This window comes from Limulus polyphemus, unplaced genomic scaffold (genome assembly GCF_000517525.1).
Source record: "Limulus polyphemus unplaced genomic scaffold, Limulus_polyphemus-2.1.2 Scaffold10, whole genome shotgun sequence".
Classification (NCBI taxonomy): Eukaryota; Metazoa; Arthropoda; class Merostomata; order Xiphosura; family Limulidae; genus Limulus; species Limulus polyphemus.
The window spans coordinates 644,192-656,848 of NW_013665620.1; the positions used below are offsets into that span (position 1 = coordinate 644,192).

The window sequence follows — 12,657 nt, forward strand, 5'->3', positions numbered from 1 at the left end:
TAGCATCAGGTCTTTGTTTGGTAGCATCAGGTCTTTGTTTGGTAGCACGATGTCTCTGTTTGGTAGCATCAGGTCTTTGTTTGGTAGCATCAGGTCTTTGTTTGGTAGCACGATGTCTCTGTTTGGTAGCATCAGGTCTTTGTTTGGTAGCATCAGGTCTTTGTTTGGTAGCACCATTTCTCTGTTTGGTGGCTTCATGTTTCTAATCCGAGACTGTCGAATTCCCAGTAGGATACGATAATATCTAGATCACGCTCGGATCCTTCTTTTAAATAATTCGATGTAAAGTAACTAATGATATAAGTATGTTAAATTTCCCTTTAGCAACTAAAATTTATACTTCTGAAATCGTTTAAACGTACAACGAGCGCTGTTGTTTGGGAAAAGCACAAGAATAAAGATAAAAACTCTGCCTTAAAAATATAGTTATTTTTATTTTTAGAAGTGTAGTATAAAGTCTATGAATCCTTCGTAAAGACGGCATATTTAGTTGTTATAAGATAAACAAATATGCTATTAAAAGAAACCCTTGTTCTTATAAGACTTTAACAGCATAAGCTGAAATGTATTTACAGAGTTACGCGAAAATTTACTGAATATACATTGACTCCCGTTTAAACTGTAGGTAATTTCTAATGCGGATTAAAAGTACTCGTCATTAAATGAGCAAACAAATCGTGCCTTCTGTAGATAGGAATACAAATCATTTCAACTGAAAATCTTGAGCGTGAGGAAAAAATATTAACATGTGATGTATATTTTGTATTCGATAAAATCTTATTTTATTAGTCGACAAGTAAGCTACACATTTGTTTCATTCAAAGCACATGTGGATTTATAACATTAAATGTATATTATAAAATGCTGGAAACTAATTGTTTAACAGAAGAATTAATAACATGCACATTGATATGCAATTTTTCATTGGTGTTTTTGGTGTTGTTTTAAAGTTTCAAATGAGATCTCCAAATAACATGACGCCTGTTAAAATCCTCCAAAACAATTTATGTAATTTCTGTCAAGAATCTTAAAACTATGAACATTAAATTCTAAACTCAAAATCAAATTAGAAATAACTTCTGTGTGTATGATCTAAACCCATTGAAACATGTTGTTGTTTAGTGATGTTTTTGTTTTGACGATAATTTGGTGTGCAACCACATAAAGTGAAATTCGAAACATGAAAGAAAATATCTCATTAGATCTCTTAGTTTAGGTATAACGACTTTATTAACTTCATAAAAATCAAAAAGGTTTTGCAAAATATTACTATTGATACAGCATGGAGAAAAGTAGGATAACACTAATAACCCTCCCTTCCAAGGTAATGTGAACGTACTGGTGCAGATTCAATATTTCAGTAATCTGTAACTCAACCCTTGGCAAATAATGAGTCTTTTATGATATATATATGTATATATATATTACATCCTCAGAGAGATCAGAAGTATTGAACATTCAGATTCATATTAACCTTCAAAGTACCAACTTCTTTATATGCTGTTCATTAACCGCGGAATCCAAATATTGCATCAACTTAAGTAACTTTATTATTATACCCGTTACAACACTTAGTGTAAATAATTGACAAAAAAAAGGATAAAATCCCTCATTTTCTCTGCATGATACATTGGAAACTCCGATAAAAATTAACGGGATAATTGCAGTGTTTACGATATGTTTGGTTACATTTTTGTGTAATTGTGTAACGCTAGAAATCTGCAATCAACGAATGTATAGATCCACAAGTAATTTGGAGAAACATAGTTTAAGAACTTGTAATTCTAGGGTTAATGAGACCAATAATTTGTAGGCTTAGTTTGCTAAACGTTTTTTCACTTACTTAATCACAAAAGGTAACACATCCTATGTTAGTTCACGTTGTGTATTTGTTTGTGCAGAAACTCCTCCCACAGTTTTGGAGCTAGCAGAACCAAACTTGGTAGGAGGACTTAGGAATCTTTATCTATAATGTGTAGTCCCCCTACCAAGGAGGTACCAAAGGGGACTATAACTCACCCGAAAGGTCGCCCACGTATGATGTGGGTTTGGAAGTAGGTTTTCAAATCCATAAGTGTACATTATAAAGATATTTAATTAATTAAAATTTAGTTAAAATTTAATCAAAAATCCCCTCTTTCAGATGAATAATATCATTACGTAACAGTTAAATTCAGATTGAAAAAATCATAATTTTTGTACTTTTAAAATAAAAAAGGCTTTAATTGTGAAATATTAAATTCATCTTTTTATTAAAACTCACCAGTTCTAAAATTAAACAATATTATGATTATTAGGCGAAAAAGTGTAAAAACCAATTACTACTTTAATCTAGAAGTTTATTTGAAAACCAAAAATTATTGAAAGTCTATTGAGTTTTGTTTTTATCATGTAACATCTTAAAAATACACTGACTTTAGAGATTAGAGAATGATAGGACAGACTTTTAAAAGTTATGAGATCTGCATATTAAAATAGAGAAAATGTACATCCAACCTTAGGGTATAGGAGGGTTTAGGAAAACTTCATGGACTGCAGTCAAGTGTCAGCAGTTTGTGATGCGTTTTGAGATACAAGAAAAATGAAACGAATTACTTCATCTCTTGTACGTCAGGGGGCGAGATTTGATAGCCTTTTGTATGTGTAGCGAAGAGAATCACTTGCTTACACTAACGCATATTTATGCACACAAAAACGTGGAATGTTTATTTGATCTGTTTACAACAACAAAATACTATTAGTATGATCCTGTTAACATAGTTAAGATGTACAAACACTTGTACTTTTATACACCTATTTTGGGTTATAATCTCAACAGTAATTGCTAATACAATGATACAACAACAGAATAACAATGTTGACTAACGAAACATACACCAATCTGCTTTGGATAAAACACATGAAATACAGTTTGACAGAAACTTCAAAACGTTATCTACTTTAGAAAGTTATCAATTGAATTATCACTATTTTTGATTCAAACATCAAATTGAAGAATACAAGTATCTGTTTTTATTGCGAATAACTTGGTGACAAAAGGAAATTCAAATATTAATCAATTCAGATGACTAATTTCCTGAATCAAACTACAATTACGACATAATAATATTCAGTAAAGAATAAAATACTTCACCCATTTATTTGTATGCGTGTAACATACTGTTCCTGTGTTCTGTAACATACTATTCCTGTGTTCGTACAACAATTATATCAAACAAACAATATTGTGACAAAATTGGAAACAAAAAGTATTACTCTAAAGACAACAGTGGGTTAACAGATTCCATTCTAATAGGTAACTTTACTGTAAACTTGAAACACATTGGTCAGAGAGCTTAACTGTACTGCAAGAATACTACTGTCATTATCTAAAGCTGCATCTATTGTTGTGGATCTGAATATCTTCGGGTGAAAACTGTCTTTCACTCTATTTTCCATTTGCATGACCTCTGTAAAATGACCTCTGCTTCAATATTCTTTATTCAGGTCGCAACATAAATTTATTCACAGTTTTTTCTGCTATATCAAAGGACATTAAACAGTTAAGTTAAAAGCTGAGGGGTTTAAAATTTTGGAAAATGCTGAAACCCCGGAAGTGTTTTTATTTACATAAATATATGTTTAGATGTGATAGTGTGTAATTTAAATGTGTTTATTTGGCACATAAGAAATGTAAAACGTTTTCGCCTTTTCTAACCTTCCATACATTTTTACCTATAATGACCTTGGACGCAAGAACAAGGTTAGCATACTATAAATCCGTTTGAGAAACTGTTATTATCAAATTTCTCACTTTTCATTAATAACCTTAAAACAAAAAGTAAGTTTTTCCAATTTACTTGAAAATGTTATTTTCTTGGCGAATCTTGATACCATACAAACTGCTTAAATACCATCCTACTTTTTTACAAATATTGGTATTCTGTCAAAAATGGCTGTGGTCCCAGCTTGTTCTTTTCAAGCACCAAGTCAGTGAAAATGTTAGTTTGGGTTGAATATTTTAGCATTAAATAAAATTTTATTTCAGAATGTACTAACTCTAACCTATCCTTGGAGAGTTTGATATACAGAAATACGAATTAAATCATTAATTCTCTGTTTATGTTCTTGTAGATATCCGTTTTTGGGCACTTTAACATGCAATATTTTATTAAAGGTTTTAGTTGCTATTAAGATTTGAAATGGGTTATGAACAATAATCAAAGTTTAGGATCTCGTATTTATATCCAAACAACACAACTGCTAACACAGTGCTGAACACGAGAACAACACGGTTGAGTAACAAAATTCTAGTGTAACAGGAATATTGGTATCATGACGAATCATAATTCGTAATTCAAGTTCTAGTTAGTCGAGAGAAACCAAGAAAACTACTTAATCAATAGGAATGTAACATCAAACCTTTGATAAGGAAATTCAAGTATTGTAACAATATCTTTTTTTAGTAACACTAACATTTGTAACTGTTCATGAACCACTTTTATACGTAACCACCAATACACAGTCCTACGTCAATAACAAGTTATTCGTCACTGCATTAACCATTTTGTTACAAACATGAAAATGTGCACTTTAATCACATACGAAAATATACAGGTCATTTTATCTACACCGCTCTCATTGTATATAAACTACTTTGTACACAGCTTATGAGGTTACTGTTTTAATAAGAAATCAACTTTCCCGTAACACTTTGCAGAGTTCACGATTAGCAACAAACAGTACGCATACATATGTCACACCATCAATAAATACTGTTAATTTTAGCAGTTACTTAACAATGACTTATAATACAAAAGGAAAAGCTTAGCAACCACATATTTCTTTTCTTTTTGACAAAATGTTTTTAATGACGGTATTTGTTTTCGATTTAACATTCAAATCAACTTTTTTAATGAGTAACTGTTACTTGCTAATGCAGCTAAAGGAAAGTTTCTCGTATCTATAGGAGTAAATAGCTTAAACACTGAAATATATATCAACAATACAAGATTTTGAATATGATAAAACATGCTATAATCATTATAATCAGCACTTTTTGATTTGAACCTTATAAAGAAAATCTACTAAGCCTTGATTTAAAATACATTTTAAACAGAAGTTCACCCTAAAGTTTACTAAGTTTAGTTGTTTATCGTTTACTTTAGTCAACAAAATACAGAATACTGAAGCTCGCTCTTGTTTTACATCTGTTTGATTATTTTGAGCAACTGAAGTTTACTTCAGTGTAGAAATGACCAATTTACCATTTTCACCAGAGAAGCCATTGTTTCAGGTACTTTGGCTGATGGTACATTTCAATGGAAGTAAAAGAAAAATGTTTTGTTTCTTTCATACCATAAGAAGTCTTCTTCCCGCTCATACCCTCTAACAGCTTACCTGTCCTTCGTTCGAATCCAGGCTATGAGAGATACTGGAAATCCCACCAGTTGTTGGATAGTTATCTACGCGTAGGTTGTGGTTGGCCACATTCTGGTCATATGATGTAGTTCGACTTAGAGGGAGGTTGGTGCTGCTGTTGGAGTTCACATCCACGTTGATGTAAGCTATTGGTTGGTTGTTTATCTGTCGCGTAAGAGCAGAGGCATCCAGAGAGAGATTTGAGCGATGTCCTTGATTGGTAGTATCTTTTTTCGTGATGTCATTAACACTTATACTGTTAGATGATACCGGTATTCTATTGACCCCTGGTGTGATAGATAGGGTCTCTAATGACCTGAGACTTGATACTCGTTCAACAGGTTCTGTTTTCCAATTCTCATTCCACTGTTGACTCAGATTCTGGTTTTTTTCTGGCTTGGCACTGTAACTGACGCCATGACTTGGGTTGCTCTGATTTGATCTTGCCTCAGCAGAGTCCAGCAAAGGAGACTGTGACCCTGTTAAATCCTGAGAATGATTGACAGGACGATCGTTTTTTTGCTCTCGGTTGTTATCTTTCTGTGTTTCATCATTACGTGGGGGTAGAGGGTTGTTTGCTGGGACAAAAGCACGATTCTTCTGGTTTGTCTGAATAAAGCTAGTCTCCCAGGTATTAAATGAAGGGTGTAATATTACTCCGTTATTAGAGTTTCGAGGGGGTATGGGTGGCTTCTCCTCCAAGTCAAGCAGCTTTTCCATCGAATCAACACTCGACTGTAGCTCAGTTTTCTCAGTGTTTAGGCTGTAATTAGATGAAGGCATTGGGATAAGGTAATCTTCTGAGCTTGGTGATTGTGGATCCAGATGGGGACGATTAACCTAATGGTAAACAAATTGAAGAATATATCATGTCAATCTCACAATCCAGAAATTTGACAATAAAATAAGACCAGTTAATATGTATGTAACACTATCCAACTCGAAATATATAAAAACTCACACATATTATATTTTTGGTATACCAACACATAAATAGGATGACTCAAAAGTAATGAGAATCTAAAAGATACATAGAAAAATATATTTTCCGATAGCAATTTCTATCCAGATAACCAACGCACACAACACAATCAAACTGACCACTCTAGACGTAATTTCTATCCAAATGACTATCTTAGACAAAGTCCTAGCCAGATAACCAACGAAGACACAATTCTTATCCAGATAAACAAAGAAGACACAATTCCTATCCAGATAACCAACGTAGACCTAGTTCCTATCCAGATAACCAACGTAGACACAAACATAAATGAAAGTGGAAAATGTTAGTTAAAGGGGGATTTATTTCATCGTAGGAACTGGTTCTGCAACTGGCTAAAAATACAAAAAAAATATTTCTGATTTATTATCATCAGAGTCTTATTACTTTTGGACCACCCTTTTTCATCATACTTCATGTTAAGACACAACTTACACACTGAGAACAAACTATAGATTCATGCAATGAATATTTTAAGAAATGAAACCATAAGCTACACTGTAAGAAAACTTGTATTGTGAATTAACATGCAAATATTGTGCTATTTTACGAAACAAATTGTGCCACCAGACACAACCTTGTGTAAATTTTCACACAGCTTATTTTTGTAGCAATATAAACACATACGTTTGGTTGCTATCTAACAACAAAAATATCGTGCGATTTTTAACTCAAACTTACTTGGATTTCTTTAATTCCACTATTATGTTGTAAAGTCACCCGTTCATATGTATATAGGCTGTATACAACTCGAGAAAAAGACTGTTCATCAATCAACACATTGTGTTTTATTAGTCCACGGGGATTGTGTTGTTTTTAACTTGAACTTGTGTTGCAGTCATTTAATATACTAGACTTGTGTTCCACAGAACACAGGAAGTGTTGATATTAACAAAAGTTTTGATTTACAGCGTATATTTGTAAGAATGACAATTAGGTTACTTTATTGCTCTGTAAATTAAAATTTCAAACAAGTTTTTGATATAATTTAAGTTAGTTAAGGAATGTACTGGAAGAAATATTTCGTATTAAGTGTTAAAAAAGATATAAAATGATAAACATGTAATCAGGAAACTGTTTGTTTGTTTGTTTTGAATTTCGCGCAAAGCTACACGAGGGCTATCTGCGCTAGCCGTCCCTAATTTAGCAGTATAAGACTAGAGGGAAGGCAGATCACCACCCACCGTCATCTCTTGGGCTACTCTTTTACCAACGAATAGTGGGATTGACCGTAACATTATAACGCCTCCACGGCTGAAAAGGCGAGCATGTTTGGTGGGAAATACTGCCGAGTTAAAATTTCTTATTTTATATATATAACATCAGCCAATTATAATGTTTTGATTGTATGTGTCGAAGTATTTTGGCATTTTATACGTCTTTTTTTTTTAAGTATAAGGTAACGTAACACTGAGACTATAATGTTGTGTAGTGCACCAGTATGATAAGCTTTAACAAGCTAAACATTCTTGGAACGTACTTTTGTGCTACTGTTTGCATAGACGCTCAAAATTCACATGTAGTAGTTGTTGTGACTTTTTCAAAGTTTTGTTTTTTTTTTGTTTTTTACGATTCAATGCTGATAAACTTAACATGTAGCACAGGGAAAATGAACTTAAAGTCCACATGTTTGGTCGGTTAGTAATTTAGTATGAATTTCATTGAAAGAGAATTCCAGTTCCGTAATCATAATCTTATCTAACGACATGGTCCATAACTCGGATTGTGAATCTGAGAATTCACGGTTTACATCTCGTTGTCGCTAAAACCTGCTTCGCACTTTGGATGCGCTATGAAAGTGATAGTCAACTCCCACTATAAGTTCAAAATTAGAATGACTATGCAAAGACAGTCCTTGTATAGCTTTGCACGAAAGTTCTAAAAACTGCAAGATTGATTTTTAGATCGGATTCGAAATAAATTTCCAATTTATCCATACATTATTTAACATCGATTTAACCCAAAAAAGGGAACATCTAGTCAGTTACAGTTACCTAACTTTAGGATGTTATATGACTAAAAATAATTATATATTGATAACGTTGATCATTTATTTCAAAATAACCAATATAATCACTCCTAATTTTGAAGCGAAAGACTACAGAGAAGTCAGCCAGTCAACAGCACACAGAACTAACAGTCATCGAAAAGTCGGATTTGACTGTCACTCTTATAACGTACTCAGGACCCCAACGTGCGGATCGCGCTTTTGCGACAATGGGGCGCGAACAATAAACCTTCGGATTCAAAGTCTAAGGACGCTACTTACTAGGGAATTTTTGGACAGATTTTTGATATCATATTTAAAATAATTTTTGAATTCAATGCTCTTGAGTTTTATATAAAGTAACCTTAATGTAGTATCAATTTAGAAATTAAAACTTCTTGTTGTTGTTTGTTGTTTGTAATTAAGCGCAAAGCTACACAATGGGCTATCTGTGCTCTGCCCACCACGGGTATCGAAACCCGGATTCTAGCGTTTGAAGTCCGCAGACATACCGCTGTGCCACTGGGGGGCAAATTAAAACTTATAAAGTATTAAATAATAAAAATAGTCAAAATCGAAGATTTTTTTGTTTAACTTTATAGGATTTGTTTTTTTACATTTCGTTGTAAAATACTTCATAAGGTGATAGCTGAAAAGGTGTTATCTGAGCGATCAAATAAGTCGTGACCGAATTCTAGGTCTTCAGGGGCCTGACATGGCTTGGTAGTTAGGGCGCTCGACTCGCAATCTAAAGATACCCGGTTCGAATCCCCATCACCGAACAAGCTCGCAATTTCAGCCGTAGGGGTATTATAATGTTACAGTCAATCCCACTATCCGTTAGTAAACCAGTAGCCCAAGAGTTGGCTAGTCTATCACTGCTAAATTAGGGACGGCTAGGGCAGATAGCCCTTGTGTAGGTTTTCACGAAATTCAAACCAAACCATATCCTCTGGAGCGAATAGTATCAGAGAATTAACATTGGGTTTCATCTACGACATTTAAGAATTAAACAAACAGTCAAGGAGGGAGGTACAGGATGTACCAAAAGAAAGATCAGACGTCCTCAAACAGAATATAAACGAAACCGAAGTCATGAAATCATATTTGTTTGACGGTCAAAAAAGAGTAAAACTTCCCATTTATATAAACTAAACACACTGCAAGAATATATGGCTCAAACACTTCAGAAAATAACAAGCACTATATTGCACTTTCTTCTAAAACACGTATTACCTAATTTTTTAATAACATTAACTGATGTCGTGACCCTAAACAAACCAGCTAACACTCAGTTTTTTAAGTGATGCAAAACATCTAATAACAACCTGTTGAAAGAAATAAGAGTGCCATTAGAAACTGGTTGAATTATAAAATGTGTTTCCTTGATATTTTTTATAGCTAAACACAAGTGTGCTCAAGAACACAAACCTGTAAACAAGCATTCTCAGAGTCTGAAGGTCGCATGACTGTGACGTCACGTTCTACCGACGGAGAGCAGCTGAGCTCCGGCAGGGGTGAGTTGATAACGTCTGGATCCTGTAAAGATACAAGTGAAGGATTATAAGCATTGCTTATTTTAAAACAAAGTACTACAGCATCACAGATAAAACTATTGTAAAACAAGGCTACCTATACGTTTTCAAACTAAGGATGTGACAAAATAGTTTAAAAATTATTACTAACTCCTGTTATTATATCAAATGACATTTGATCACTGAGTATCCCTGATGATATGCTTTCTAATATGTGTTGTTTTAATACTGAGAGCGTGATACATTTATGATACGTTTTTAACCTTTGTATTTTGATTTCTGAAGATTTTCATATACTCTTCACAACAAGTTTTCTAACACCTGTTTTATTATTACTCATCAAAATGGAGTGGTTTGTAACATCTGTCTTATTATTACTCATCAAAATGGAGTGGTTTGTAACATCTGTCTTATTATTACTCATCAAAATGGAGTGGTTTGTAACATCTGTCTTATTATTACTCATCAAAATGGAGTGGTTTGTAACATCTGTCTTATTATTACTCATCAAAATGGAGTGGTTTGTAACATCTGTCTTATTACTACTCATCAAAATGGAGTGGTTTGTAACATCTGTCTTATTATTACCCATCAAAATGGAGTGGTTTGTAACATCTGTCTTATTATTACTCATCAAAATGGAGTGGTTTGTAACATCTGTCTTATTACTACTCATCAAAATGGAGTGGTTTGTAACATCTGTCTTATTATTATTCATTAAAATGAAGTGGTTTGTAACATCTGTCTTATTATTACTCATTAAAATGAAGTGGTTTGTTTCAGAATGTGATAAAATTTCTTATGATGCTCTTTCGAATATCTATTCTATCATCACTCATTATTAATAAAATCCCTCATTATATGTTTTCTAAAACATGTTTTTTATCAATCAGGATCAGGTAAAATCCCTTACAATATGTTTTTTAACAACTGTTTTATTTATCGCCGAGGATGTAACAAAGTGATTTGATGAACAGAGGCGTCGAACATTGAATTTAAAACAAACAGTAGTTTAAATGCAGATTTTTCAACTGAATAAAGACTCGTAACAAGAGAACTAAGTATACAGATCGTTTTTCATATCACTCTACTGTTATTTCTCTACAGAAGTATAACTGAAGAATAGTATTTTCACATTTTTCATCTATTGTACAATACATCATGAGAGATTAATGTGAAGTTATTTACTGATAACGTGTATTTGACACTGAATGAAATGCTTCTTTAGTAAGACAAACTATATGAAGTAATGCTTCTTGAACGATATTTATCTCACTTGAAAGTTGCGACGACCTTGCTAATATTCTTTTACTTAAAAATGTCAGGTGTTTACTGCGATGTTTTGTCAAATAAAAGGGTGATACTGGTTTTGAGAACGCTTTGAGATATGCTTTATTTTGAGCATGGGTATTCCTTAAAACCAATGATATACAGAAATATATTTTGAGAAGAAAAGGGTGATTGTAATTGAATATTCTTCAAATTGACGAGTATAGCATCTTGTTTCTGGTATATTTATTAAAGTCTATATATTCAAGTGAGTGCGCTAATTTTTTTCAACGATTAATTTAAAAAAGCGGAAATATAAAGAGATTTCACATTTCATTTGATTCTTCTCTTACAAAACCACATTTTCTACGAAATGAAGATTTGATAAATCGCTTCTAGATTGCTTTCTGGTAAACAACTGTCTTCAGGAAGAAGATAAACAAGAAGATTGAAAACAACTTAAGATAACAGCAAGCGACATGGTTGTCATCATTCGTGATATCTGATTACATTATAATAAAATCATACTGTTGTTCACTTGACGCCTACACACGTTTTCTGATCATTGCAATTCGGTTTGACATGCTTATCTTTATCGTATTTAATAGATAATGCTTGCATGTATCTTCTCAATAACATATGTCAAAGTTATTTTGTCAAGAGCCTCAGTATACGTCACTATGTAATTTTATATTAAACCCTACCTGCATACAGTAACCTAGACGTTCTATTATTGTGGAGAAGTTTGGTCGTTCTTCTGGAATAGGGTGCCAACACTGCATCATTATGTGATATCTAAAAAATATATATAAACATATATCGTTTTTAAACCAAATCCATGAGTGACTTCTCTTTTTTATTCCAATACATAGTTATCTCCAGTAAATACTGCTTTAAGAATAAGATGGCTATCGTTCAAGTATCTCTCAATACTGTAGTTAAAATCAAAACAACATAATTAAAAAAAAACTATGAAACTAGCGGACACACTCTATAGCTACAGAAAGAATGTACATAGTTAGATATGTGAATAATATATTGCTACAGAAAGAAGTACCTTGTTACACTTGTATGCAACGTATAAATACAGAAAGAGAAGGAGGCAACTTATGAGATCCGTAAACAATATATAGCTACAGAAAGAAGTACCTTGTTACACTTGTATGCAACGTATAAACACAGAAAGAGAAGGAGGCAACTAATGAGATCCGTAAACAATGTATAGCTACAGAAAGGTAGTTGGTATTAGAATCTGTAAGTAGTATATAATGTAAGAAAAAAAGCTTGGTAAGTGGTTGATGAGCCCTGGTATTCAGCGAAAGGCATCGTTGGCACTGTATATAGTGTGGTTGACATATTATTGCACACTGTTCTTTACTTTCGCTCAGAAATTCTTATTAATAACATTTAATTGCGTAATAAAGGAACCTAGCGAGATCTGTGAGCAATATATATATATAATGGCT

At 32.9% G+C, this 12,657-nt stretch overlaps 2 protein-coding genes across 2 annotated transcripts in view; both read right to left on the bottom strand.

Annotated features, from left to right (window-relative positions):
- Positions 1–3,444, bottom strand: part of LOC111085061 (adhesive plaque matrix protein-like) — a 51,833-nt gene extending 48,389 nt beyond the window's left edge. Inside the window, exon 1 of the mRNA XM_022382139.1 lies at positions 3,306–3,444. Within this exon, the coding sequence (XP_022237847.1) occupies positions 3,306–3,444 (139 nt within the window). The remainder of the gene's footprint in view (positions 1–3,305) is intronic.
- LOC106478331 (leukocyte tyrosine kinase receptor-like) overlaps positions 2,680–12,657 on the bottom strand; it is a 41,501-nt gene continuing 31,523 nt past the window's right edge. Inside the window, exons 17-19 of the mRNA XM_022381969.1 lie at positions 11,896–11,986; positions 9,819–9,926; positions 2,680–6,240 (exon numbers count right to left, since the gene is read on the bottom strand). Coding sequence (XP_022237677.1) covers positions 5,368–6,240; positions 9,819–9,926; positions 11,896–11,986 — 1,072 coding nt within the window. The 3' untranslated portion in view covers positions 2,680–5,367. The remainder of the gene's footprint in view (positions 6,241–9,818; positions 9,927–11,895; positions 11,987–12,657) is intronic.